This window comes from Perognathus longimembris, chromosome 3 (genome assembly GCF_023159225.1).
Source record: "Perognathus longimembris pacificus isolate PPM17 chromosome 3, ASM2315922v1, whole genome shotgun sequence".
Taxonomy (NCBI): domain Eukaryota; kingdom Metazoa; phylum Chordata; class Mammalia; order Rodentia; family Heteromyidae; genus Perognathus; species Perognathus longimembris.
Genome location: NC_063163.1, coordinates 61,200,370 through 61,227,995, shown reverse-complemented (window position 1 = coordinate 61,227,995; position 27,626 = coordinate 61,200,370). Strand labels below are relative to the sequence as shown.

Sequence of the window (27,626 nt, the reverse complement as noted above, 5' to 3'; positions counted from 1 at the left end):
TTTGGGGCATCTACCCAAAAGACCACAAACAAGAACACACTAAAGCCACCAGTACAACAATGTTCATTGCAGCACAATTTGTCATAGCTAAAATATGGAACCAACCCAGATACCCCTCAGTAGACGAATGGATCAGGAAAATGTGGTACATATACACAATGGAAGTTTAGGCTTCTATCAGAAAGAATGACATTGCCCCATTCGTAAGGAAATGGAAGGACTTGGAAAAAATTATACTAAGTGAAGTGAGCCAGACCCAAAGAAACATGGACTCTATGGTGTCCCTCATAGGGAATAATTATCACAGGTTTAGGCTAGTCACAGCAGAGGATCACAAGAGCCTAATAGAGCCTAATATGCCCCTATGAATGTATAAGATAATGCTAAGTGAAATGAACCCCATGCTATGGAAACAAGTAATATATCACTTTGTAATTACTTTCAACATGCCATGTGAAACCGTAGCTTGTATTGTTGATGATCCTCTTGTATCCCCCTCCTGTGGTTGTACCTGCACTATCACTGTATCTTATCTGAGTACATTGGAAATTGTATATACTGGTATTAGAACTAGGAAACTGAAAGGGAATACCAAAATTGTGAGACACAGGATTAAAAGACAAATGACTACAAAAGCAATACTTGCAAAACTGTTTGGTGTAAACCAACTGAACAACTCATGGCGGAAGAGGGAAAGGGGGAGAGGGGCGGAGGGAATGAGGGAGGAGGTAACAAACAGTACAAGAAATGTATCCAATGCCTAACGTATGAAACTGTAACCTCTATGTAATCACTTTGACAATAAGTAAGAAAAAAATTGATGGTATATATACAGGTGGACACCTACACATGCACATGTACAAACTGCATGAGTCCTTTCTAGGTACAACCACTACTGAGGTTCATTTCTGTCAAACAGGGCCACAGTTCTTCAGGGGTGGAAACAGCAAGAGAGCCCTGGGGCTGGTGGCTTTCTGCTTCCTGCTCTAGGCTACACATAGATGTTCAGTTTGCACAGTTTCACTTAAGCCTACATCCATGATGCACATTAGTTTGTATTTCACACAATGTGAAAAGAGGGAGAAAAGGAGAGGAAGCGGAATGAGGGAAGGAGAGCTCTGAAATACTGCAGTAAAGAACACCAGGGTCCTAGGAACCCATGTTGAGACTCAAAGAAAGACTAGCATGAAGGTGACAGCTCACAATTAAATGTGCTGCCTACTTCAATTAGATTTTTGTGTCAGACAGCCATTTATAAACTCTTTTTTTTTGGCCAGTTCTGGGCCTTGGACTCAGGGCCTGAGCACAATCCCTGGCTTCTTCCCGCTCAAGGCTAGCACTCTGCCACCTGAGCCACAGCGCCCCTTCTGGCCGTTTTCCATATATGTGGCACTGGGGAATCGAACCGAGAGCTTCATGTATAGGAGGCAAGCACTCTTGCCACTAGGCCATATTCCCAGCCCCTCTTTTTTTTTTTTTTTTTTTTTTTGCCAGTCCTGGGCCTTGAGCTCAAGGACTGGGCACTGTCCCTGGCTTCTTTTTTGCTCAAGGCTAGCACTCTGCCACTTGAGCCACGGCACCACTTCTGGCCATTTTCCATATATGTGGTGCTGAGGAATCGAACCCAGAGCTTCATGTATATGAGGCAAGCACTCTTGCCACTAGACCATATTCCTAGCCGGCGGGGCCAGCCGGGCATGCCCCACACTAGCCTTAAACTCATTTTCTTTTAGCCTCACTTTAATTCCAACTTCACCTGCATGCCACATTCAAAATCCTTTCATGTATATTTTAGTGACTAGAGATCTACACTTTCTTGCAACTTGCCTTTGAAAACAAAAGAGCACATGCTGAACAAGACACAAAGAAAATGCTTTGCAAGGTCACCAGTGGGATAAATCCACAATTTTCAGGCTAATATCTTACTTATTAGAAAAACCCCGGACGACAGGTTTCTAAGGAAAGGGTGCTTGCTAAAGGTGCAATGTAGTTTATTAGAGTAGCCCTGCAGATGTTTCCCCTCAAGTTACTCTTTTTCTAAAAAATAACTCGTTATCCAGGGCATTCCTAAGATCCCTCTTGACACTGTGCTGGAGTCCACTTTATCAGCCCACATTTCTTGAAAAGGGGTCCTGTCAACACTACCCAACATAACTATGCAAAGTCACGCAGGAGGAGTGATGAAGGCAGCAGGAAGGACCAGAAAAAGATCTGACAGAACTGAGCATCAGGAACTTAACCGTTCTCTGCTGCTCTGTGGTATGTAACAGCTAGGGCTGTCCTCATTACCACCCAGGCTGGGAGGTCTGAGGACTGGAGGCTCAAAATGGTAAAACCCGGGGAAGCGCTGGAAACAATGCAAGGCAGGTGCATATGACAATGAACATTCTGTAAGTGTCTTACTAGACATCCTTAAATACATTCCCTTCAAGGCTTTCTAGATGCTAGAAGGGTTCCTGAAGCATCCTAAAATTATTATAATTCCAAAGGTTCAACAATATGAAATTAATGATTTGCAACTATAAAATGAATTCGCAAATGTAGTCTTACAAAACCTATTTACATACTTGTAAAGACATTCACCTTAAAAAAAAAAAAAAAACAACTACAATACCTCTGGTTTGGGCAGCTTCCTTTAAAGCAGCTAGAAGGTGAGGCTTCAGGTTATCCAAAATAAGTCTTCCTTCAAGACCTGGAAAAAGGGACCTAGAAAGTAAGAAAAAGTTCACTATGTAATTTCAAACCAGCTAAACCTACTGTTTTATTTTATATACATTTAGTGTAGCCATCAAATCAAGTATTTTCTAGCCTTTGCTTTAAAATGAGGGTATCATGTCCCATATAAATTCAGAAATATTCTAAATACCTCACGGTTTTATTAGTTTCATTTCCTGACATGTCAATGCACACCCTATAAAGGATTACTTAATCAGTCTAGGCATGATGGTACCACCTGTAATCTTGGCACTTGAGAAGTTAAGACAAAAGGACTGAAAGTTAAAAGTCAGCCTGTATTTCATGGGGGAGATTCTAGCTCAAAATGCCATTTAATATACAATTTCAATTTAAATCTCATCAAAATAATTCATTACTAACAAATCTTAGGTAGCTATTAGCATTCTGTAATAATCACTTTCAGTGTCGTTACTGAAATTTCCAAGAGAAATAGCTACCTGGATAATTCTTTTATTTTATTGCCTACAGTGACCGAGGACTCTCAGGCTCAACTGATCCTCCTGCCTCAGCCTCCTGAGTCTCTGGGACCACAAACATACACCACCGTGCTCTTGAAAATGTTATCTGACAAAGGGTGGAATGCTTTAGCCTTTAAAAATACAAAATATAGCCTTTAATATCCTAACATTTCATCAAAGTCTTCTAACAATAAAATCAAGATAGGTAAGTGATGAATTGTGCAGTAAAGGAGTAACTGTGGGCAGGCCAGGGGGGCCCTACTAGCAAGCTAGCATTTTAGGAGTGTGATCTCTACCTTGGATACTCTTCTGAGGTAATATAAATAACATCTTGATCTGATACAGATGAGGAGAAAGGGACAAAATTTCCGTTTTGCAAAGGGAGAAGCTCCAGCCCAAGCAGCTCACTGTAGGCTTGGTCAGAAAGCACAAATTCTAGAAGGTGAAGCTTTTCTTCAGCACTGCCCAGGTGCGCACACTTCCTCAGCACCTGCCGCACCCACGCAGGCGTCACCTTCCTCACCGGTGTCCCGCTGGAAGAGGCAGCAGCACTGAGCTCCACAGCCGCGGCCAGATTCACTGGTACCTTGGCAATCTGCTTCCCTGAACTCTGGAGGTAGTTGAGTACAGATTTCGTGTATGCCAAGCTCTCATCAAGTTCGGAGAAACATACCTGCTCCAACTTGACCCAATCATTGCTAATTGAGTAAATCACAGCATTTTGGAATAGCTCACTGAACAGGGGCCCCAACACAGGCTGCCAGTGCACCCTGACTTTGCTGGCCTCGGGCCAAAGCTTGTAGATGTCGTCAACTGACAAAGGGAAGTCAGTACTTTTTTCTGCCTGCAGGCGTTTTATGGAATCTAAGATCAGAGTGGCATAAGCTTTGGGGACAACGTTCATGACAAGAAGTTCATTCCAGAAAGCAGCAGGATCTCTCCACTGGTCCAGCTCTCTCCACTTGATGCTCCGGCGGTTGTCAGTCAAGCCGAAGAAGCCACTGATGTGAACTGGGAGCCCTGTTCTGCTCTCCTCGCCAGGAGGTAAAGGAAGAAAACAAAAGGCTTTTCCTGAGAAATCAGCTATTGCTCCTCTGTCTTCATCTTGGCTTGATAAACACATGGCTATTCCTATGATTGGGACAAACTTCAGTTCATCAGCAAGAGTGTCAAGTTGACCACTGATCCCCCGCCCACCCACACTGTTACATACCAACCAAGATGTCTTCTGAGCATCCTTCGTACTCTCATCTTCTAAAACTATGTTTATATGATATGTCACACACGTGATGCTATTGCTTGGGATCTTTTTACAGTAATTACTTATAGCAGTTCCCAGAACCTTGATGGAATTCGGTCGTTCATGTTTCAGGCCCTTATTCTCACTCGCAGTCACTCTAAATACCAGTTTCTCGGTCCCATCTGCCTCTCGAACATGTAAAGAGACTTTCTGTACACTCTTCAAGAAGAGCAGCACAGTGTCTGCATCTGCCCTGAAAGATTCAAACAGCTCCAGAACCTTCTGTTTATTGTAAAGATTGTTACTCAGTTGTGAAGGTTGCAAGCGAAGAGGGAAACGGAAAAATGTTCCTGGAAAAGTGCCATTTATAAATGTTTCCTTGGTGCTTCCAAAAATGCCAATGAAGGGAGCAAATTGGTCTGAAAGTGCACTAATTTCTTTGCTGTCCTCTTTCAGATTCCAACACTGGCCAGATTCATGCGGGCCAAAAAGTGTTTGATGAGGGTCTAACATCCCAATCTGGTCACCACTGAAGATGCAAGGGACATCTGCAAAGACAAAGTCACCACCAACTCAGAAAGTGAACATACCCTGGAATCACAGCTACATGACATTATAACCACCATCAAAATGTCACCTATGAAACAAGTATGGGTCACAAAACAAGTCAAAAATAAACCTCATGTAAGCTATGGACATGAGAAATCATGGCTTCTGTCTTGATTCTATCTTGTAGTAAGTGCCAGGCACAGAAACTCCCATGATTACAGTGAAAAACCAAGATATATCTTTAAATACCCATGAAGCAGAAGATGGAAGGAGAATTTGGGTATTTATACTTGGCCCCTACAACCATATGAACCCAATGAAATGGAAGAAAGTTTCACCCTATGCCCAAAATTAAAACTTCAGGGGCTGGGGATATAGCCTAGTGGCAAGAGTGCCTGCCTCGGATACACGAGGCCCTAGGTTCGATTCCCCAGCACCACATATACAGAAAACGGCCAGAAGCGGCGCTGTGGCTCAAGTGGCAGAGTGCTAGCCTTGAGTGGGAAGAAGCCAGGGACAGTGCTCAAGCCCTGAGTCCAAGGCCCAGGACTGGCCAAAAAAAAAAAAAAAAATTAAAACTTCACCTGCACAACCATGAAAAGAGAAAGACAATACAGGTGATCTACTGTATCGCAGCTTAGTAAGTGCAGACTCGGAGTGAGTCCAGAGTGCTACCCTCACTAGGACAATCTCACCACACTAAGCCCTATTATCAGACTTAGAGATACACAGTTGATTACCAGCTGCTTCACTTGTTTCCTACCCAAGGCAGAGTAATATTCAGCACACACTTCAAGTGCATGGTACACCTCTGAGGAGATTTCCTTGGGGTAATGGTAATGTGAGGGGATTTCCTTGGGGTAATGGTAATGTGTACCTCAAAAATATACTTTAACCCCAAATCTTCACATGAGAAGAAACCCAGGTAAAATCAACTCTTCTTATTAGTGATAGTCCACTGCAGATCCCACTGTCACCCTCAAGAACTCCTGAGCAATCTCGTGTCCACCAGGCCCTTAGCCAAAACCATCAGTAGTGAGGTCTAGGGTATACTTGTGCCTACTCCTAGTACACAACACCACAGTTCCATGATCAAAAGCAGGTCGGGAGAGTCCTGAACTATAAAAGCATGACCGATGACCTTTGCAAACCCTTCAGTTACAGAACATCTCCAATTGATGCTTCACACACATACATGTGCCCACTGACAAGTTGGGAGCAAGCCCAGAGTGAGATGCAGATGTTGGGCAAGAGCCCAGTTCTAACTTCACAGATCATTTCCACATAACACTCTCCACAATTCACACCTGTGCCTTCTCACACTTACAAGCCACATGTTGCAGACCTGAAGGCTAACCTACAAATAGGCTGGTACAGATGTTTAGCTATACTTTCATACACAATTCTCACTGCATACAATTAAAATATAACAGCAAATATTGCTATTTCAATATTAATGTAAATGTAATAAGCTTACTAAAATTCAGCTACAGTTAGGATGATCCTGCTTTCCACTCACCCAGGGAAATCTTCTTGAAGCCAAAATTGCTGATGCCCTCTCTTGCCCTCAAACATACCCTGGTTTAGAAAAATTAAATAGTCTTTCCTCCTAGCTAACATCATAGCCTTCTCTACCAGTTCAGTCTCTCCTCTTCTTGCAATAAAGTTTCAAAAACACCATAAAAATAACTAATTTCCAAAGGAATTTCTATGGTTTACCTACAGTAAGTGCTAAAAGTTGTATGCTAAGAATAGCCATTACCCTTAGAGATGTTTACACCAAGAGCTTCAAGTATTTCCTATTATATCTATAAACAAGAAATCTGGTGTTCTTTCTAGATTTAAAGCATTATTTCAAAGTAAAATGTAAAACACTCAGAAATCTACCAAGAGTGAATGTTTACATTTAGGAAAATGTCAATCCAATAACCACTTTAAAAATCATTTTCTTAATACTCACATTTTTCTCTTTAACATTCTGATATTTACAAATATGCACAAGAAAATGTGTAAAATGCAGTTTGACTCATGAAGATTTGCAGGGTTACAGTTTTTCATAATAACAATTTGGTGTATTTCAAAAGCTACATTTGAGACCAAATAAAACAAAAATATCTTACATTAATTGCATTGGTTCATAGTAACTTTTACTTTCACGTAATAAAATAAAACTCTGGTATGGTTACCACAGTAATTTTAGAGAATTCAAGACACTGGTATTTCACTGGGCAACTTAGTACCACTGTCAGAAGATACAGGAAAGACTACTTTAAAACAGTCTCATCTATGAGGTTAGCCAAACCAATTACCAGAATATAGGCAAAAAGGGGCTAGGGATATGGCCTAGTGGCAAAAGTGCTTGCCTTGAATATAGGTAAAAACATTTTCTACTGTCAAGAATTGAAAAGGCAAATATCGCACCTGTTATGTGATAGACAGAATTAAACCCAATTCCAAATCTTCCAACCTTCAAGGGGTCATCCTTCTTCCTGCTTCTTGCTATTTCCTGGATGCCATGCCAGTCCTCTGAGGTGAAAACTGCATTGTTGTACACATACAGTGCTGCCCCTAGATGGTACAATGTACAAGGTCAGCATTTTAGCAAAAGCGCTCCAGGGCACTCCATCCAGGCACAAGAGCTTTCCTACACCAACTCACTTTATTTGATAGGAAATGGAGAGAAGGGTAGGCAGTGACTACACTTGGCATTATATCTCCAGTTGTTTCCACAATAATCATAAACCATATTAATGGTAAAAATTAATAGCCAAAGAAATACATTATCGAGGACCAAAATCCAGCATGAAGAAATGAAGGGCACTATGAAACAAGATACCAAAAAATGTGGGGAAAACAAAGCTATTATGACACAGCACCATACTTAGTGAAAACTGCTTCAAATAGCATAGTTAAATCATTCTGGGGAAGTGGCGGTGTGTCTCAAGTGGTAGAGCACCAACTTTGAACAAAAAAGCCAAGCAAGAATGAGAGGCCCTAAGTTCAAAGCTCCAGTACCAGCATCAGCATCAGCATCACCATAAATCAATTTTATTTTTTTTTGCCAATCCTGGGCCTTGGACTCAGGGCCTGAGCACTGTCCCTGGCTTCTCTTTGCTCAAGGCTAGCACTCTGCCACTTGAGCCACAGTGCCACTTCTGGCTGTTTTCTATATTTGTGGTGCTGGGGAATCGAACCCAGGGCTTCATGTATACAAGTCAAGCACTCTTGCCACTAGGCCATATTCCCAGCCCATAAATCAAGTTTTTTAAAACACAGTTAACTTAAAACATAGTAAGGAGACTTGCTATGCAAAGAAACTTTGCTGACATTTCATAAAGTGAAAAATAATCCTATAGTTATGTTAGTAACTGTCAATTTATGCTATTATTGTTTTCACTTTCTATACAAGGCACTACTTACAGAACTTAAAGACATTAATATGACAAATATTTAAATGTTCCAGAATTATACCACTCAATCTCCAAAATTGGTTATATTAATAATTCTACACAAGTAGTTTTGGAACTCTGTTTTGAGACCTATCTCCAGAAGCTACAGCATTCTTTGACAAATTCAACTGTATTTTTCATTGTTCTTTAAGGAGGAACAATGTTTTCCAGTAGAAAGCTATGCAAGTATATCATGTACCCAGAAAAGCACAGAGATCTTCATATATACCTACACAGAGTCCTACAATGCAAGCAGACTTTGTAAGCACCATGCAAATAGACTATGAAGAACTTCCTGATACCCCCAGATGCTGCTCCTTTAAGACCATGCCCACACACTGCTATGGGCCAGGTCTGTTTCACACATATGCTGTGACCACATCTCGGTGGTGAATGTTGGGATATGACAGTGGACATGTTGCAAAGGCTGCTATGCAAGAGACAAGCACATAGCAGACACAGGCAAGGCCGGATGCTACCTGCTTGACCATCACCAACTATAACCACAGCTATCTCCTCATCTGTACAAGGATAAAAACATTATCTGCCCATGAAAGAATGCCAAGGATCCAAGAAAACAGTACAAGCCAAGGCTCAGCTCAGCACCCAACAGATACCTACAAGTTTCAGATGCTTTCTAATAATATTCATGTTTGACACTATAAGTCATTAACATAAAAGCACCTGTTTTATGCTATAGAATAGGTAACTTTACAAGTAAAGTGTAAAATAAATGTCTTATTACCCAGATGATTCAAAGTGGTACTGAGTAAGCAGAGGGTGGCTCTGCCTATTCCATATGTCTACAACAAATACCGAAGACACAGAAAGAAAGACCATAGACCCACACCATCCAACACCGGGCCTGAGAGAGAACACTTGCCAGAATCTCGAAAGAGCTCATCTACCTTTAAGACTTGTGGAAGGGAATGAAGAATCCAGCAGGGGACAAACAATGAAACATGGGTAGAAAGAACATCCACCTTCCTTCCCACTATCTACAGGAAAGCTGGCAGGCAGCCTTTACTGCTGGACTGCTAACTTTCAATACCCATTAAATTACAAAATAACAACATTACTGTCTGACAAGTTCAAATAGTGTTTCTCATAAACCAACCTCACTTCAAGTAAAGAAGCACTTCAACCCCACTCTCTGAGAGTTTCTGGAGATGTTAAAACTGCTGGTTCATGCCAGGAGCCAGTGGCTCTTGACTGCAATCCTAGCTACTCAGAAGACAGAGATCTAAGAACCACAGTCCAAAGTCAGTCAGGACAGGAAAGTCCTTAAGATTCTTATCTCCATTCCACCAATAAACAGGAAGTGGAGCTGAAGCTCAAGTGATAGAGCACTAGCCTTGGGCACAAAAGCTCAGGGACAGTGCTCAGGCCCTTAGTTCAAGCCTCAGTGTGACACACACACTAAATAAATAAATAAAACCCTGCTGGTTCACATCCTACACTATCAGCACAGATCATAAAAGGAAGAATGACTTGGAAAGCATCCCAGCCAGCGGCCTGCCCTGGGCCACAGAATGATACACAAAGATGCACAAAAACCAGCCCACCAAAACACAGCCAAGTATGGCCAATCTCTGCATCTAGCAGAGAAAAGCTAGTCATCACTGAATATGTTTAATCCAGATATAATTCTAGTCACATTCATTCTGGAATTAAATGAGAAGCCATGTATTTTTGCCTTTGTTCCAATTAACCTGAGGTCTCGCTGGATCGCTCTCTCCCTGAACTCTAACTGAAATTAAAATACCCCACCATCTAACTGGATCCAAAGTCGGCACTTCTGGTTCTGAGAGTGAGATATGAAAGGAGAAAAAAAAAAGTATGTCTGGGAAGAAAAGAGATAGCAGAGACATATGATCTATTTCGTCCCTTTATCTAAGTAATATACAACAAAGAGATGGCCCGGCCCAGTGTCCTTATAAAACATGCTGGGCAAACATACTCATAGTGATTACTAGGAAGAGAGTACTTAACTTCTGGGTACTTTTGGAAGGTTGTTTACTATAAATAAGTCTGGAAGTTGTATACTATGAGGCAGAATCCCTTGAGAATCACAAGCAATGTGATCAGAGAGAAGTGGACGTGTTTTATGACTAAATCGCTTCCTATGTATAAGCAATGGTCTGCATGTATCAGAGACCATTCCTGATAAACCCAGGCCAACATGTATACTGACTCACGGGACAACAGGACCTCCCTGTGCTCCCCTCACTTGTCTTAACTATGTCCTTGAAAGCCTTATTGAACTGATGCTGGGTAAGATCTCCCACTCTTGGGCATCTGATGTGGACATCTGAGCCTCCTGTTTCCCCACAAGAGAAGGAACAAGAACATAATGGACACAAAAGTTCTCAGAAGGAACATTAAGTGTCTCACCTACAAATGGGAAGCTGGTGATCCAAGGAGAAGACTACTCACATCTGAATGCAAGGGAAAACAGTTTCAAACATGCAAGAATACAGGGAGCCCTGGATCAATGTTATGAAATACAAAGATCACTGCTACCTCCTTTTACATGTCTACTTTCACTTTAAATTGGCCAATCTGATGTCACTTTTGAAAAGCCTGTCTCTAAATATGCATAAACTCAGCTTATTCAAAATGCCACCTGTCGTGAACATCATCACACCTACGAGCTCATCATCCTCAAATAACTGGGAGGCAGAATTTGCCCTTATTCTTATTTGGAGGGGAGCATGATAAGCATAAGGATCAGAGGTGTCACGTGCTGTCTTTGTGCCTATTGAATTGTGTAGCCCTGGGTAGGTACAGGAACTCAGTACGAAGTCCTTGATCCAAACTGATCTCTTTCTACTATGATTACATTAAATCAAAGACTTGGAGCCTATCCTCTTGTAAGCTAATCCTCCCATTATAAAATGATGCAACCCCTAAGATGACTGGCCAGAAATCAGCAAGTTGACTAGAGTCAAAACAGAATGCAGGCCTCCTGACGTTCCTACATCCTACACATCTCTTTTTATATAAAGAAAAGTACAATTTCCAAATCACAAAATTTATCCAAGAATGACTGTAATAGCTGAAATAAATGCTATTTAATTCACAATAATGATTACTTTTTAAAAACTATGTGACTTCGAAGCAAAAGAAAAGAGACGTATATGTATATATCACCTGAGCTGGAAGGAATTGTTTTACACTTACTAATCATAGAGGACATAAGCACTGTAGACTAGAGTGACAATGGACATTAAGGATAAGATCTCTGTTTATTTTAAATTTTGGTTTTTGAAAAAATAATTAAGAAAGCAAGGGGGTGGGGTGAAGGGCTGGGGGGGAGGGAGAAAAATGAGGAAGGGGATAACAGGTATGACAAGAAATGTATATGTATTCACTACCTTAAGCATGTAAATGTAACCCCTCTGTACATCATCCTGACAATAAGTCTTTTTTTTAAAAAAAAAACTATGACTTATATCTCTTAGGAATTAAGTCTGGGAAAATGAGCTAACCCTTTATCTCCGTAAATGTCTATCCTTTTACAGTTATTCACAATCATCATGTACTTTGGAGCCACACTAAAAAGTTAGGAAGATTCTTTTTAACTCCTCTGCACAGAGTTTAAGTCAGCTATCCAGAGTTCATTGGCTCTCTGTCTTTTCTTTTCTCTTCCTTCTTCTTCTCCTTAAGTCTGTCTTAATGATGTCCAAAGCAGAAACACACATCTTACAACCCCTTCGAAGCTAACAGCGTTAGTCACACAAAGATGTCCATTTCTCTCAGTGATACTATCAAATACACATTTAATGAGTGGAGTAAAAGGCTTGCTATTTTGTTCAGAGATTTTTCCTTATTTTCTAAAAATACCAACCTTCACACCAAGCACAGAGAAACAACTAAATTAAGCATGCCAAAATGATAATTAGATTGTTGTATTAGCAATGTATTATAACTCTTCAAAAATCACCCACTAATACAAAAAAATAAGTTGCTCCGAATGATTGGCTCTTACCCTGATACTGCGCCATATCTTTCGACCACAGAGTCTCCGTTCCATAGTGTGTTTCATCATATAAAAACTTAACTTCTGTGGCCCCAGCATCTTCAGCATTCTGAATTAATTCCTAACCATGAAATACACCAAAAAGAATTACACTTATTAATAGAGTAATCTACACATGTCATTGTATTGCCTCCACTACTAAAGAGTACATATACTAAAATCCCAGAAACCCACTGCTGGCATCATGGCTTTCATCTCTGGCGAGGTCTGTGCAGTCATTGTTGCATACAAGCAACAGTATGGTTGTCAAAGCCTTCTCCAACTAATATGCCTGAAATTCACCTGCAAGTCACTTAGATTCTAAATACAAATTCCAGGATTACTTACAATTCTGTCTCTCTAAAGAAACTGTTCTAAAGAAACTGCCATTTCTAAAATCTGTACATATTCTCTGTGGGAGATACCTTCAAGCTACTGCAGTTTCCAAAAGTAGGCATCAGTTCTCATTTGCTTATTAAACTTACCTGCTTTAAAAAGAAAAAAAAAGAAACCATTTAGTATCGTTTGTATGACTCTTAATAAGCTGTACTCTTTCTTGAAAGCTAAACATGGAAACACTGTTCTTTTGCACTAAACAGAAAACCTCATAATGATCAAGACTGACTTGGTCTTTTCTTTCTTTCTTGGTAGAGGTCCTGGGGCTTGAACTCAGACCCAAGGTGCTGTCCTGAGATTTTTTTCCTCAAAGTAAATGCTCTACCACTTGAGCCACAGCTCTATTTTCAGTTTTTTGCAGGCTTATTGAAAATAAGAATCTCAGACTCACCTGCCTGAGCTGGCTTTGAACTAGGATCCACAGATCTCAACCTCCTGAGCAGCTAGGATTACAGGTGTGAGCCACCAGTGCCTGGCTGACTTAGTCCTTTCCTAAAAGAAGGAGTGAGCCAGGCACTAGTAGCTCATGACTGAGATCTAAAGCCAGCCAATTAACAAGTAAAAAGCAGGAAGTGGCTGGGGATATGTCCTAGTGGCAAGAGTTCTTGCCTCGTATACATGAAGCCCTGGGTTCAATTCCCCAGCACCACATATACAGAAAATGGCCAGAAGTGGTGCTGTGGCTCAAGTGGCAGAGTGCTAGCCTTGAGCAAAAGAAGCCCGGGATAGTGCTCAGGCTCTGAGTCCAAAGCCCAGGACTGGCAAAAAAAAAAAAAGTATATATATATATATACATATATATATGTATATATATATACATATATATATATATATGGGCTGGGAATATGGCCTAGTGGTAAAGTGCTCACCTTGTATACATGAAGCTCTGGGTTCGATTCCTCAGCACCACATATATATAGAGAAAAAGCCGGAAGTGGCGCTGTGGCTCAAGTGGCAGAGTGCTAGCCTTGAGCAAAAAGAAACCAGGGACGGTGCTCAGGCCCTGAGTTCAAGCCCCAGGACTGGCAACAAAAACAAAACCAAACAAACAAAAGCGGGAAGTAGAGCTGTGGCTCAAGTGGTAAAGTGCTAGTTGTAAGCCCAAAAGCCAAGCAACCGTGTAAGGCCCTGAGTTCTAGTCCTTGTATTTTCACAAAAGAGAGTGACTGGGTTTGGGTGATGGGTGAATGAATGGATGGACAAACACCTGTCATGTAGAAATGAAAGAGTAAAACTTAACATTTATATCCAGCAGTTACTACTTGGTATAAATCTATAACCCTGACCACCAAGAAAAAAAAATGTCCTCTGATCCCCTGAAGGGAGCTCCAGGGGCAAACAGGATTCAATCCCCCAAGCCAAACCCATCATCATCACACAACATTACCACCAGCTTATTCTCTAGATTTGTCTTAAATATGGGAAAAAAAATCAATAGCTGATCATTTTGGAAATGAGCTCTGATTCAGACCAAACCAAACTGAGAGCTAATGTTTTAAATGGGTGTGTGGTTGGAGACAAAACAAATCACCTTGTATAAGAAAACTCATGAGTCTCTAACATGGCAGCAAGGGACCTTTTACCTCCTAAGAACCTGGGGACCACTATTCTGAAGGTAAGAATGGCTAGGGGCTGAGGACAGCTTATACTGTACTGTCGTCAGAGCACATTTCAAGGTCCAAACCTCTAACAGGAGACTGGGAATGGCACAGAATTGAAAAGCAAGGTTTGAGATCAGGATTCAATTCAGAAAGGACCCTCAAAAGCTGGTGTCTAAGCCTAACAAATATTGAATCCAAATATAAACAATGAATCAATCACACAACCCTCCTACAGCTTATCAGCTACTGCCTCCTATTTACATCCTATTTCTCAAAGCATCTCTAATTTTATTTGGGGCAACAAACCTAAGGGCTTTGTAAGGAAGCTAACTCCCACTTGAGCTACATTTCTAGACCTTTTTCTCTGATTACTTTTGACATAGGGTCCTGCTTTTTGCACAAGTCAACTTAGGCCACAACCATCTTATTTACACTTACTACTGTAACTGGACTGTACTGTACTGTCAGGCACCAACTACTATACTGAAGCTTTTTATCTACTTGATGGAGTCTTGAAAAGTTTTTTGCCCAAGCTAGCTTGGAACTACAATCATCCTGATCTCAGCCTCCCATAGTTGAGATAATAGGCTCATAATTTCACACCTAGCTACTGGTGGAAATGGAGTCTCAAAGTTTTTGCTCAGGCTGGCCTTAAACTATGATCTTTCTGACCTCTGCCTCCTGGATAGCTAAAATTACAGATGTGAGCACCAGCACCTGGCTGGATCTTTAGTTTGTTAATTTGTATAATAACAAGCTTATTTACACTGTAATGTTATGGAATAACACTAATCACTAGATAGGTAACAAAACTAAAGTTTATCTTATGAAAAAAATAATTTAGAGTCTAGATCTGGTTTACATTCAGATTTGTGTATATTTTAGGAAGCAGAGATGGAAAAAAAACCTGAGGATACAATATCTTCAATTTAAGTTCCAGGCTCCAGCTATCAGTCACAAGTTGTATGAAAAGCAAGATGGGACGCTTTCTCCAGCTGTAACCCACAGGGGATTGCTTTCAAAGTGATCTGGGAAGTAGCTGCATGTTTCCCAAATACCCTTGGCCAAGTCCCTAAAGAACAACTGAACTAGTTCCAGTTAGTTAATTAGCTAGCTAGTTCTATTAGCCTCACAAAAGGGGGTAAGAAGAAGTACAGGACATTCCTAACATCTTTACTGAATCTAGCACAGAGTGCCAGGAACAAACTCTGCTGAGCTGGCTGCCATACACATACATATATAACAAGTGGACTAACACCCAGATGCCTGCCAGATGTTGAAACCTCTCCATGTTTCCCAGTCCCACGCACTCACTTCTTTTTTATTTTTATTTTTTATTGTTATTATAAAAGTGATATACAGGGCTGGGAATATGGCCTAGTGGCAAGTGTGCTTGCCTCATATACATGAAGCCGTACCTAGGTTCGATTCCTCAGCATCACATATATAGAAAAGGCCAGACATGGCGCTGTAGCTCAAGTGGCAGAGTGCTAGCCTTAAGCAAAAAGCCAAGGACAGTGCTCAGGCCCTGAGTCCAAGGCCCAGGACTGGCAAAAAGAAGTTTTTAAAAAAAAATGTGATATACAGAGGAGTTACAGTTACATGAGTCAGATAATCAGTACATTTCTTTTTGGACAATGTCATCCCTTCTTTCCGTCTCTCCCAGTTTTTTCCTCCTGTTTCGACCCACAAGTTGTACAGTTCATTTTCAAAATAATGTCTAGTGAGTACCACTGCTGCATGTATTTACCCTCTGTTCTTCCATTTCTGTGGCCCCTTTACTCTCCCAAATACAGATAAATGAACAAAGAAGACAAAAAGAAAACAAAAGCAACAAAGCCATGCATTCACTTCTATATCAGTGAGACCCAGTTCCTCTAACCAACAACTAAACCCTCATTCTGAATTCATTCTGTTCACATCTCCCCACCTGTGACAACCCCCAAACCATCTTCTTCTCACATTAACAGATCAATCCAAAAATAGAAGAGGTGACACTCTTCAAAAAGAAATGTGCTCATTACCTGACCTATGTAACTATAACCCCTCTGTACATCACTTTAAATAAAAACAAATAAATTTTTAAACTAACACAAGGTTCACACAGAGCCTATCCATGCATCACCACATGGTGTCAAACACCCAGTCCCCATCCTCTAAAAATTCATCACTAGACAATGAAGTGAGGGCTAAGGTACTAAAGATAATAAATACTAAACAACTGAATGAGAAGGAAAATGCATATTACTGACCTACTTTTACAACTAATGAAGGAAGTACCTTATTGTACATAACCATACCTTCCTTTGCTGCTTTCTGATTGCTCAGGTATCTGTTTTTTGTTTGTATTCACTAAGTGCATATATCATATGTGTGTAACAATGTGGCAATGAAACCCCTTGTAACAACTAATCAAGCTAATAAAAAATTATTTCTTAAATAATTTCTCTCTTTTTAATGCCAGTCTTGAAGCTTCAACTCAGAATGAGTACTGTTCCTAAGCTTTTTTGCTCAAGGCTAGGACTGTACCACTTGAGCCACAGCTCCATTTCCAGCTTTTTGGTGATTGAGATAAGAATCTCACAGACTTTCCTGCCCAGGCTGGCTTGAACTGCAATCCTCAGATCTTAGCCTCCAGAGAAGCTAGAATTGCAGGCTTCAGGCACTGGCCCCAGCTAATTTAAACAGCAAAGGAGTTTCAATTCAACATGTCAGTTTATGTGTACAATGCATCTTGATCAGTGTCAATTCTTTCCCTCATTCTCTGCCAACCACAATCCCAACCCCATCTGTCATCTCAAGTTTCCTATTTCCATTTTCACAGTCCAAAAGTAAGGGAGTCAAATGGGCTCTGGTTCCTGGCCTCTGACACGGCCTTTCTATTGCTTCAGTTGACTGGAATTCTATTGGTCAGGTGATGTGTGAAACTCACAGTGCTCTACATAACCAGTCCTGGAGCAACAAGCTAGATGACAGCATGCAGCAGCTCATGCATTCCTGGATTCACACTGACTGCCCTCTTAAGCCCATCCTACCCAGCCAATCGCTGCAGCCATGGAAGAACACAAATGCATTCCAATCTACACAGACCTCAACAATGTACCCACGAACAAGATTCCCAAGTAATTTTACTTCTCATTTTATTAACTTCTGCCACATGTGAATACAGAACATACCTACCTTAAGGATCTGCCCTCCTTCTGGGTATCTTCTCAAAATGTCCTTAAGAAAGTCAACCAGAGGGGGAGTTGTCTGACCAAACCGACCTAAAACACAGAACACCTTTTAAATTATTTAGGAGAAAATCGAATGCTTTACCATCTGTGTCATTTCTTCTACCTCTGAGTATAACTGTGCAAGTTAAGGTTTCATGCATCTCACTATTGGGCCTGGTACAAAAAAAAAATCTTACCTGGCCAGGTGCTGGTAGCTCACACCTATAATCCTAGCTAATCAGGAGGCTGAGATTTGAGGATTACTATTCAAAGCCAGTCTGGGAAGAAAAGTATGTGAGAGTCTTAGCTCCAATAAATTACCAAAAAGGCTGGAAGTGGAGCTGTAGCTCAAATGGTAGAGTGCTAACCTTAAGCAAAGGAAGCTTAGCAACAGGGCCCAGGTCCAGAGTTCAAGCCCCAGGAACCACCCTCCCACCCCCAATCCCTTCCTGGTTATGTAATTTTATCAGATTTCAAGATTTTTAACTGGATTACAAGTTAAGTTTCAAAAAAATTCACAACTATACAATTACAAAAGGTTATTAATTAAAAATCAAATAGCATTGGAGTAGAAGTGTTGCTACTGTCCAGAATAAATCAATAAATAAATGATACTTGCTGTAGGTACTATGCCAGCTAACAATAAGTCAAAGATATTGGTGCTTCTATACTCTCAAACACACTAGGATTATGCTGGCTCTGAAATTCAGTGGTTCTCATGGCAATGGCTCCCTAGTCTATGTACTTATCTTAAGCCTTGCCTATACTAAGAAATTCTTAAACTGGCCAGGTCACAACATGGATGACAGGAGGGGTACCATTTTCAAAGTTGTTGGTGATTAAAATCAGAATCATCTCTGTCTTTCAACTAGTTAATGGAGTCAGAAGTGTTTCAGATTTTGGAATATCTCCATATAGTTCCTGAACTGTCTTAGAGATGGGGCCCAGTATAAACATGGCCTTAGTGTGTGGATCATTTTCACTTTCTTAAACACATGGCCTGATGTAATGTTATGTCGTTAGTGTGCTCAGGTTCTGACTGTGAACTGGTACACAAGGTCAAATGTGGAATTTTCAATTTGTGCCATCAAGCCACCACTCAACAAATTCTGGATTTAGGAGCAGTCTGGACTGAGGGTATTCAATATGAATAAATTCATTTACATAATTTTAGTACAACTATCTAAGAGCAAGACTACTCCCAGACTTCTCTCCCACTCCTCACCTAACTAGTCCATGAACTCGTATTTCCTCTGACCTGATAACCCCATGAAATCCCACACCCGCTTCCATTTATTTCTCTCTGAAAACATCTTTGTAAAAACTGCTTTACTGATATAAGACTACCATACAAAAAGCTACCGAATATACACAGGATGGATTTAGAAATAAGTACAAATCCATGAAACTATCAACCCATGTTACTGCTACCATCACGCCCCTTGATGTTGAGAATTTTTGAGCACCTTTCTTAGTAAAATTGTAAGCATATAATACAGTACTGCTAAGTGTAATCAGGTCCTGTCGTGCCAAGAGATCTCATTTATTTTGGAGACAAGCATTCTTCCACTAGGCCATATTCCCAGCCCTCATTTATTTTGTATAACTGAAGATGTGTGCTTTTACCAGCACCTCTTCATTTCCTCCCAGTCCTTGACAATCATGCTCTTCTCTATTTTGTATTAAAACACATTTATTGTGCAACTAAATATGCATGTACTCCTGGAAAACTCAACATTATACCTCCTCCTTTTAAGCCTTTTGATTGAAGGCTGACAAAAAGATGACAATTTCTGGAAGTCAGATCTCCAATCTTGATCCAGTCAGACAACTGAAAAAAAGGACACAAAACATATGAAAAGCAACACTGTCTCTAGAATTATGAAAATCAAAATGGACACACTCAAGTAATGTTTGTCAACTACTCTTACTAGGAAATAAATTGTTGTGAAAAGGTGGCTATTCCAGAGGACAGAAAGCCAGTCAACATCTTTATTTAGACATTTAAAGGATTTAAACATTAAAGACGAAAGAATTTTTACAAATAAAGATGCATGTATTTCTGCTATAACATAATTCTCTCGTGTGTTGTGTGTGGTTCTGGGACCAGAATCCAGAGACTTACATTCTCAACCCAAATTGACATTTGAATGTAAACCTGGATCATTAATATAAGAAAAGACATTCATGCTTGCTTTGAGCAGAAAAAGCCAAGCAAGATCAAGAGGCCCCAAGTTCAAGCCCCAGTACCAGTATCAAAAATAATAATAATAATAATAATAATGAAAGCTCAACACCACTGTCTCACTCCTGTAATCCTAGTTACTCAGGAGACTGAGATCTGAAAATCACAAAGCTAGTTCGGGAAGAAAAGACTATAAGACTTATCTCCAATTAACCACCAAAAAAAAAAAGTAGAGGTGTGGCGTAAGTGGTAGAACACTAGCTTGAGTAATTCCCTGAGTACAAGTCCCAGTACTGGCACAAAAAAGAAAAGCCATTCTTTTGATCATCACTTTTTCCATGAGATCTCAGCACATATTAGAAAACAAAAAAAAGTTTTGAAATTAATTGCAACAATCTGATTTTTAGGACATGCAACATATTAAAATGTATAGTAACTTCCTCATACTAAGTAGTACATAGTATTTCCTAAATTTTAGCAATGTATAGCTCTATAGCCTATAATAAAACCTGTTATAAAAATAATAGCCTATAATAAAGCAATAGTCCTTATAGGTTATTATTTTATAGATATACACTTTGGGAAACCCTGCCAAGGATACTGCTATAAAAATTTTAAAAAAAGTACGAGTGCAAGGAAAGGATGGATAAGCCTGCTAACCCTTTAAAGCTTCTTTGGACCAAAGCTTCCCAAAATTTCCTTTCCTGAAAATGCCTTGAAGTTTGTTTTGGTGATGATGTTTCTGCTCCTCACAAAATCAGGATACAGGTATATTGCTGTGGTTTTCAGAGATGTTTTAAAAGATTAAGCAATCCAAAGCCAGGTTAACTCCAGGTTAACATCCAGGTCTACTGGAATCTCCCCACATCTAGTTGACAGAACATTCCTCCCAAGCTCACGGGAAGGACCACTTTGTAACTTGCACATCACTGATAGGGCAGAGCAGAGAGGACACAATTCACAACCTTTTTGGTTTTTTTGGTTGGTCAAGGGGCTTGAACTCAGGGCCTGGGTACTGTTCTGTTCATGAGCTCTTTTGCTCAAACCACTCTACCACTTTGAACCACAGCGCCACTTGCATCACTTACCAAGTTAACACTGGACATTTCCAATTATCCACCAGACACCTCAAATAGACATCTTCTCGGGCACTAGCTTTTGCTCTAACACTCTCATCTTCATCTCCATTCTCAACTACAACTCACTCTCCACATGGTCACCACAGCTGGAGAGATCTCTGTCCAAACTGCAATCTACATCTGCAACTACCTTCTAGATCTAAGCAGGATTTTCCCCCAGTTTCTCCAATGTAACTTGCTCTTCTCCATTCCCAATCCCATAAACTGCACACTTTGTGGACTTTATACCATCTTCCATGTGGTCTCCTTACTCTGTACATCACCCTATCTAAACTGATACTTCCCTCAGTTATACATCTTTAAGTCATGTTCCCAATGAGCCATATGGCCAGCTTATGAAAACCAGCTCAGGTCTTCCATTGGTGCTTCAGCCCATATGGGTAAGAATATCCATAGCATGGTGTCATTAAAAAGAAAAATTGAAAAGCAACCTAAATGCTATAACTTATTTATATAGAATATTATACAGTGATGAAAAATGAATTACCTAAGCTGTACATAGTTCTGGTGAATAATTCAATATCGAGTGAAAAGGCTAATTCTAAACTATAACATACAGAATGATATGCTACTTAAAAAGTTCACAGGCAACTAAAAGTAAACATCATATAAATACAGGCATATGTATACATATGCAATTCAAACATATACATCCACAAACACATACACTAGAAAGATAACAAAAAAGATAACAGAATTAGCCGACATAAAGATAAAGGAAAGCAAAAGACAGACTAGGAACATACACAGAAATAAGCAGAATCTGACAGTTTTCTGATTCTCCACTCTGTGATGTCATCATAGGTCAGTGTATTGTCAGTCAATTCACTACTAAAAGAGAGACTAGCATAGCAAGAATGCACTAAAAGAAAAGGGAAGCCTGCCAGGGGCTCAAGTCTGTAACCTTAGCTACACAAGAGACTGAGATCTGAAGATCACAATTCAAAGTCAGCCAAAGCAAGAAAGTCTGTGGGACTCTTATATCCAATTAACCAGCGACAAGCTGGAAGTGGATCTCTAGCTTAAGTGGTAAAGCTTCAGCCTTGAGTGGAAAAGCAAAGTGAAAACACGAAGCCCTGAGTTCAAGCCACAGTACCAACATAAAAAGGAAGGAAGGAAAGAAGGGAAGGAGGGAGGGAAGGAGGGAGGGAAGCCTATACTATAGGAAGAAACTTCCAGGTCTTATAAAGGACTCAAAAAGGAAGAAGGCACCTCCTAGAGCCACATGAACTTAAACTGATGACTTAACTGATGAACTTAAACTGTGGTTGGTGACTGTGTGGAGATGACAAGCAAATGCGGCTTGTGATCTCTATGTACAGGGAAGTGACCCTCCAAAAGCAAGGGAGCAGAACAGATGCCCTCAGCCACCCCATGTCCTCAGCAGATGATATTTGGGAGATTTTTGCAGGACTCTGCCTTTCCTGGATACTCCAATGTTGGTATAATTCATCATGCATATGCAATGTGATGTGCTATATGAAATCTCCAAAGGTGACCATAATTTAATCTTGCAATCTTTTTTTGGCAGTACTGAGTGTTCGAACTCAGAGTTGCTAGGCTGCACAATATTGTGGAGCCACAACTCCAATCTGATTTTCAATGGTTCTTTTTAGAATAGTATCACACTCCCACAAAGGCCACAAGCCACCTACTTGAGGCCACCTACTTGGGATTTATGGGCCTGCATCCTCACGTCCTTCTATGGAGATGGAATCTCCCAGTTTTCTGCCAGGTTAATCTGTCACCATGATCATCCCAACCTCAGTCTCCTACGTAGCTTAGGATGATACGTGTACCCTACTGGTCCCAGCTACAAGGTTGAAAGGGAGTCTTGAGGATTTTTATTCTGAAGCCTTCCATAAACGGTGATCCTCCTGTTCTCAGCCTCCCATGTAGTCAATTATTAAATGGAGGTTATAAAAATAATAGGGACATATGAATCTCAGCCTTGCCAATCTGGCTTTTCCTTAAAAGCCTCAAAGACACTCCCCTTAATTTGCTAGGAAATAATAACTCTACAGATTTTTGAGCAAACAATACATTATCAATGGCTCTCTGGATCTCCCAACACCCCTTCCTTTGTTCAGCTGCCAAAGACACAGGAAGATGCTCCAAGTTGGGGCCGGGGCATTTGTGATCCCTTAAGGGAGAGAAAAGAAGTATACTTCAACTTTCCTGCTTCAGGAAATCTGCTTTCTTTATAAATAAAGAGGATCAGAAGTGGCACAAATATAGTTTACAGGATCAGTCTTTGGATGGGAAGTAAAATGAAGCACTAATTCCATTTCCAGTCCAGGAAAGAAGGTAGTAGAGAACCAAGTGAACCAGGTAGGTGCCTACTGCTAAGTCCAACACCAACCAAATCCAGAAAGTGGCAACAGCTTTCGTTTCCTGCCTATTCTGAAATATTTAGAGTTTTCACCAATAATTCCAATAGAAAAAGTCCAGAGCAGCATAAAAATTACAAAGGAAACCTCCCAAGAGATCTGCTGAGACACAGATAACCCTTAGTTTGGTTTGTGCACCTGTACTAGGGCTTAAACTCAGGGCCTAGGTGCTGTCCCTGAGCTTTTGAGCTCAAGGTTAGTGATCTACCACTTAAGAATACAACTCTACTTCTGCCTTTTTGGTGGTTAATTGGAGATACAAGTCTCAAAGCCTTGTCTGCCTGGACTGGCTTTGAAGCACAGTCCTCAGGTCTCAACCTCCTGAGTAAGTAGGAGCTAGAGGCTCACACCTGTGAGCCTCCAGCATCTGGTTGGGATGATCCTTTAGGTGGCACAGGCCCACCTTCTTTAAATAAGAACCATACAGTCCTGTCCACATTTTCTACCTGAGCTTCACTGTTGCATTTTCAAGTCCATTTTTTAATGGTGAAAACCATTCATCTTTAAAAATTTTAGACAGCCTGGCATTTCATTTATTCCCAATACACACCCTGGGAGATTCTCTACAGTGTGGAAGCATGAAAAGCCCACAGACTTTGGAATCACATAGACATGGATGTAAATCCTGATACATCATCTCACTGCACCAGAGAAGTATTCTTCTACAACTCAAGACTAGTAAGAACTCATAGATTCTTCTAAGTACTAAGTTTCAAAAAATATAAGATACCTAGTACAGGGTCTGGAGGACAGTTAGCAGTTTATTAAGTAAATGCTCACCGGATCTCAACCATTATCCACTTAGTACAGAGAAAGATGTCATCTATCAACTACTTCCTACCTAGCACTGATCTCTCTTCCTCTCCTCTACAAAGCTAAAGCCTGTGATCTGCAGCTACCTACTGAAATTCCCCATTAAGTGGCAACCTCAGAATTGGTTAGAGGTCATGTTTTTTTTTTACACTCCCATTATAACCAGAGTGGAAGAACCTGTTACATATCCACAAGCAGTACAGGAAGCAGGATCTAGGTTACCCACTTCTGTTTTGTGCATTTTCCCAGTTGCTGCTTCTATGTTTTGCCATCTGCTGAACCACCTACAAAAATCAAACTAATCAACAATACATATCTCCTGGGATTGAATAGCTACCCCCAAACCCATTTCTGCCATAGAATTATTCTATTTTGGTCTGACTCCAGGCTCTGAAATATCTTCCACAAGACTACACTCACCTCAAAGTCTCAAGACCCAGGTGGTAGCAGACTGCCAGAATTCCATCTTTTTCTCTACTGTGCGTGTGTGCGCGCAATATTGGGGCTTGCACCCAGAGCCTGGGCCCTGTGCTTTATCCTTTAAACTCAAGACTAGTACTCTATCACTTTAATCACAGTTCCACTTCCAGCTTTTTGGTGGTTAATTGGAGCACAAGCCCCAATAACAGAGAGAGAGAGAGAGAGAGAGAGAGAGAGAGAGAGAGAGAGAGAGAGAGAGAGAAAGAGAGAGAGAGAGGTGTAACTCTCTGTGTTGGTGAGCAAGAAACCAGAAAAATGACCCAGGCACAGTACATGCATAGTTCTGACTACACTGAGAGGTTCTGATTGGGCAAGATAGCCAATACAAGACAAGCCATTGTGTATTGCTCAAGTACTCCTGTGTGCCCGTTCAACTCTTTGCACCCTTTTAAATCCAAGAAATGGGGGCTGGGAATATGGCCTAATAGCAAGAGTGCTTGCCTTATATATGAAGCTCTAGGTTCAATTTCCCAGCACCACATATATAGGAAACAGCCAGAAGTGGCGCTGTGGTTCAAGTGGCAGAGTGCTAGCCTTGAGCAAAAAGAAGCCAGAGACAGTGCTCAGGCCCTGAGTTCAAGGCCTAGGACTGGCAAAAAAAAAAAAATCCTAGAAATGATGTTTTATAAGAATACAAATATATTTTACATATATTTATTAAAATAATATATTACAAATATATTTATTAAAATAAAACATTAATATTTCTAAATGTGCTGGTACTGGGGCTTGAACTCATGGCCCTGTAATCTTACTTGGCTTTTTCACTACCAGCTAGCAGCATCATAGCACTTGACCCACACCTCCACTTCCAGCGTCTTTTCTGGGTAATTGGAGATAAAAGTAGCATGGACTTTTTTCTATCCAGCCTGGCTTCAAACCATAATCCTCAGATCTCAGCCTCCTGAATAGCTAGGGATACAGATATGAGCCAACAGCTAAGATTAAATTAATCAGACCTCCTCTCAGAATGATGAAAGAGATAACATTGATCAAGATGCATTGTACTCATAATCTGACTTGTTCAACTGAAACCCCTTTGCACAACTACTTAAAATAATAAAAATTTAAACATCCACTTTCAGAAAACTGTACAATTTTTACAAATCTTTAAAGATACATATGACAATATGAAATATAGTATTTTTCCAAAATTTTTGTCTACCAAGTCATTTGTGAGTACATCAGAGGTTTTCAATTTCCTCCTCAAAATAATAGATTGTCTATTAAATTATGTTTGGAGATCCTTGTGAGCCCTGACTTTCTTTGCTTTTAAAACAGGACAAAGGCTGATGGAACTCAAAGGTAGAGCAACTACCTGGCAAAGGCAAGGCACTGGGTTTCAACCCCAGCACTGCCAGGAAAACCAGAGACAATGGAGGAGCTTGCCTAGCTAGCATGGGCAAGGCCTTAGGCTGCATCCCCTATATCTGCAAAAAAATAAGGGGGAGGGAGCGGGAAGAGGGGGAGAATAAGAAAAAAAAGAGTGCAAAGAAAAGGAACTTTCAAGAAGATATGTAGATGGTGAAAGCATTATAACACAAATAGAAAAAGAATATGAGTAATGATTAAGTCATTTCTACAATGATGCCTTCAAATGTTTAAAAAAATTTTAGAGAAAAAAAGTGTGTGGCGGGGAGGAGGCGCCACCAACTCATGCCTATTCATCCTAGATACTCAGGAGGCTAAGATCTGAGGACTGATATTCAAAGGCAGCCCTGGCAGGAAAGTCCAGGAGACTCTTATCTCCAATTAACAAGCAAAAAGTCAGAATTGAAGCTGTGGCTCAAGTAGGTAGAGTGTTAACTTTGGCAAAAAGCTAAGTGACAGGCCCCCAAAGCCTGAGAATGATTGGATGGGTGGGAGGAAGGAAGGAAGGAAGGAAGGAAGGAAGGAAGGAAGGAAGGAAGGAAGGAAGGAAGGAAGGAAGGAAGGAAGGAATTGATAGTTTAATAGACATAGATAGATGGACGGACGGACGGACGGACAGACGACAACCAGGCAGGCAGAATTCTTTTTTAAAACTCGGGTTCTTACGCCCATCAAAAATGTTTCTCGGGCTGGGGGCGGGGGGGGGTCGGTGTCTCAAATGGGAGGGCAACCAGCCGGGCAAGCACAAAGCCTAGAGTTCAAACCCCAGACACCCGGCTGAGCCGGAACGAATGCAGAAGTGCAGAGGCGGGGCACCGAAGGGAACTGCGGCGAATGGGGCGCCAGGCTCGGGCTGCGGACCGCACGCTCCGCGGGGGACGCTCCGGGCCACCTACCTCCCTGTCGCCGCGCCACAGCCGCTGCTCGACCACCGGGAAGCCGGTCTGGGCGAAGATGCGCTGCTTGAGGTCGCGCGCGGTCGCGGTCGCCGGCACCGTCACGGTCCTGCAGCCCACGCAGCCCGGGAGCAGGGTCACGCGGACCCACCTGCGCGAGGGAGAGCGAGGCTGAGTGACCACGCGCGGGACCCGGATGTGCGGGAGGGGTCGGGGGGAGAGTGGCCCACACGGCCCACGCCCCGCCCGGCCCCGCCAGGCCACGGTTACCTGTCCCCCATGACAGGCGTCCTCCGCCGCGACCTCACGCCTGCTCACAGCCGGACCTGACGCACCCAGAGGTCCGGAGCCGGCGCTGAGGGCGGGATCCTCATGGCGCAGGCCGGCGTCGCCGCCGCAGCCCGAACTGAGGTGGAAATGCCGGAGGAAGCGGCCGCCGTGGAGAGGCGGAGCGGTAGCGCCGAGGGGGCAGCGCGGGCGGCAGTACCGCTATCCGGCGGGACCCGGCCCTGCCAGGCCACGCCCACAGCCGCGCTCCCGCCCTCCGGGACCGTTAGGCCGAAGGAGCCGCGGCGCCCCGGCCGCCGGGCCACGCCCCTCGCAGTGCGACTTTTCTGAGGATCCTCTTGACCCGCCCAGGCCCCCGCCACTCATTCCCGGTCAGGCCACGCCCCTCAGAGCCCACAC

General features: G+C 41.6%; 1 protein-coding gene across 2 annotated transcripts in view; it reads right to left on the bottom strand.

Annotated features, from left to right (window-relative positions):
* The window catches only part of Sacs (sacsin molecular chaperone), a 57,039-nt gene extending 29,949 nt beyond the window's left edge, over positions 1 to 27,090 (bottom strand). Inside the window, exons 1-7 of one of the 2 annotated variants that reach the window (XM_048341650.1) lie at positions 26,940 to 27,090; positions 19,409 to 19,496; positions 17,631 to 17,716; positions 12,424 to 12,535; positions 7,405 to 7,551; positions 3,491 to 4,982; positions 2,615 to 2,706 (exon numbers count right to left, since the gene is read on the bottom strand). In XM_048341650.1, the coding sequence (XP_048197607.1) occupies positions 2,615 to 2,706; positions 3,491 to 4,982; positions 7,405 to 7,551; positions 12,424 to 12,439 (1,747 nt within the window). In that variant the 5' untranslated portion in view covers positions 12,440 to 12,535; positions 17,631 to 17,716; positions 19,409 to 19,496; positions 26,940 to 27,090. Of the gene's footprint in view, positions 1 to 2,614; positions 2,707 to 3,490; positions 4,983 to 7,404; positions 7,552 to 12,423; positions 12,536 to 17,630; positions 17,717 to 19,408; positions 19,497 to 26,939 lie in introns of those variants that run through there. The other variant, XM_048341651.1, reaches the window with a different exon arrangement.
* Positions 27,091 to 27,626: the final 536 nt, after the last annotated feature.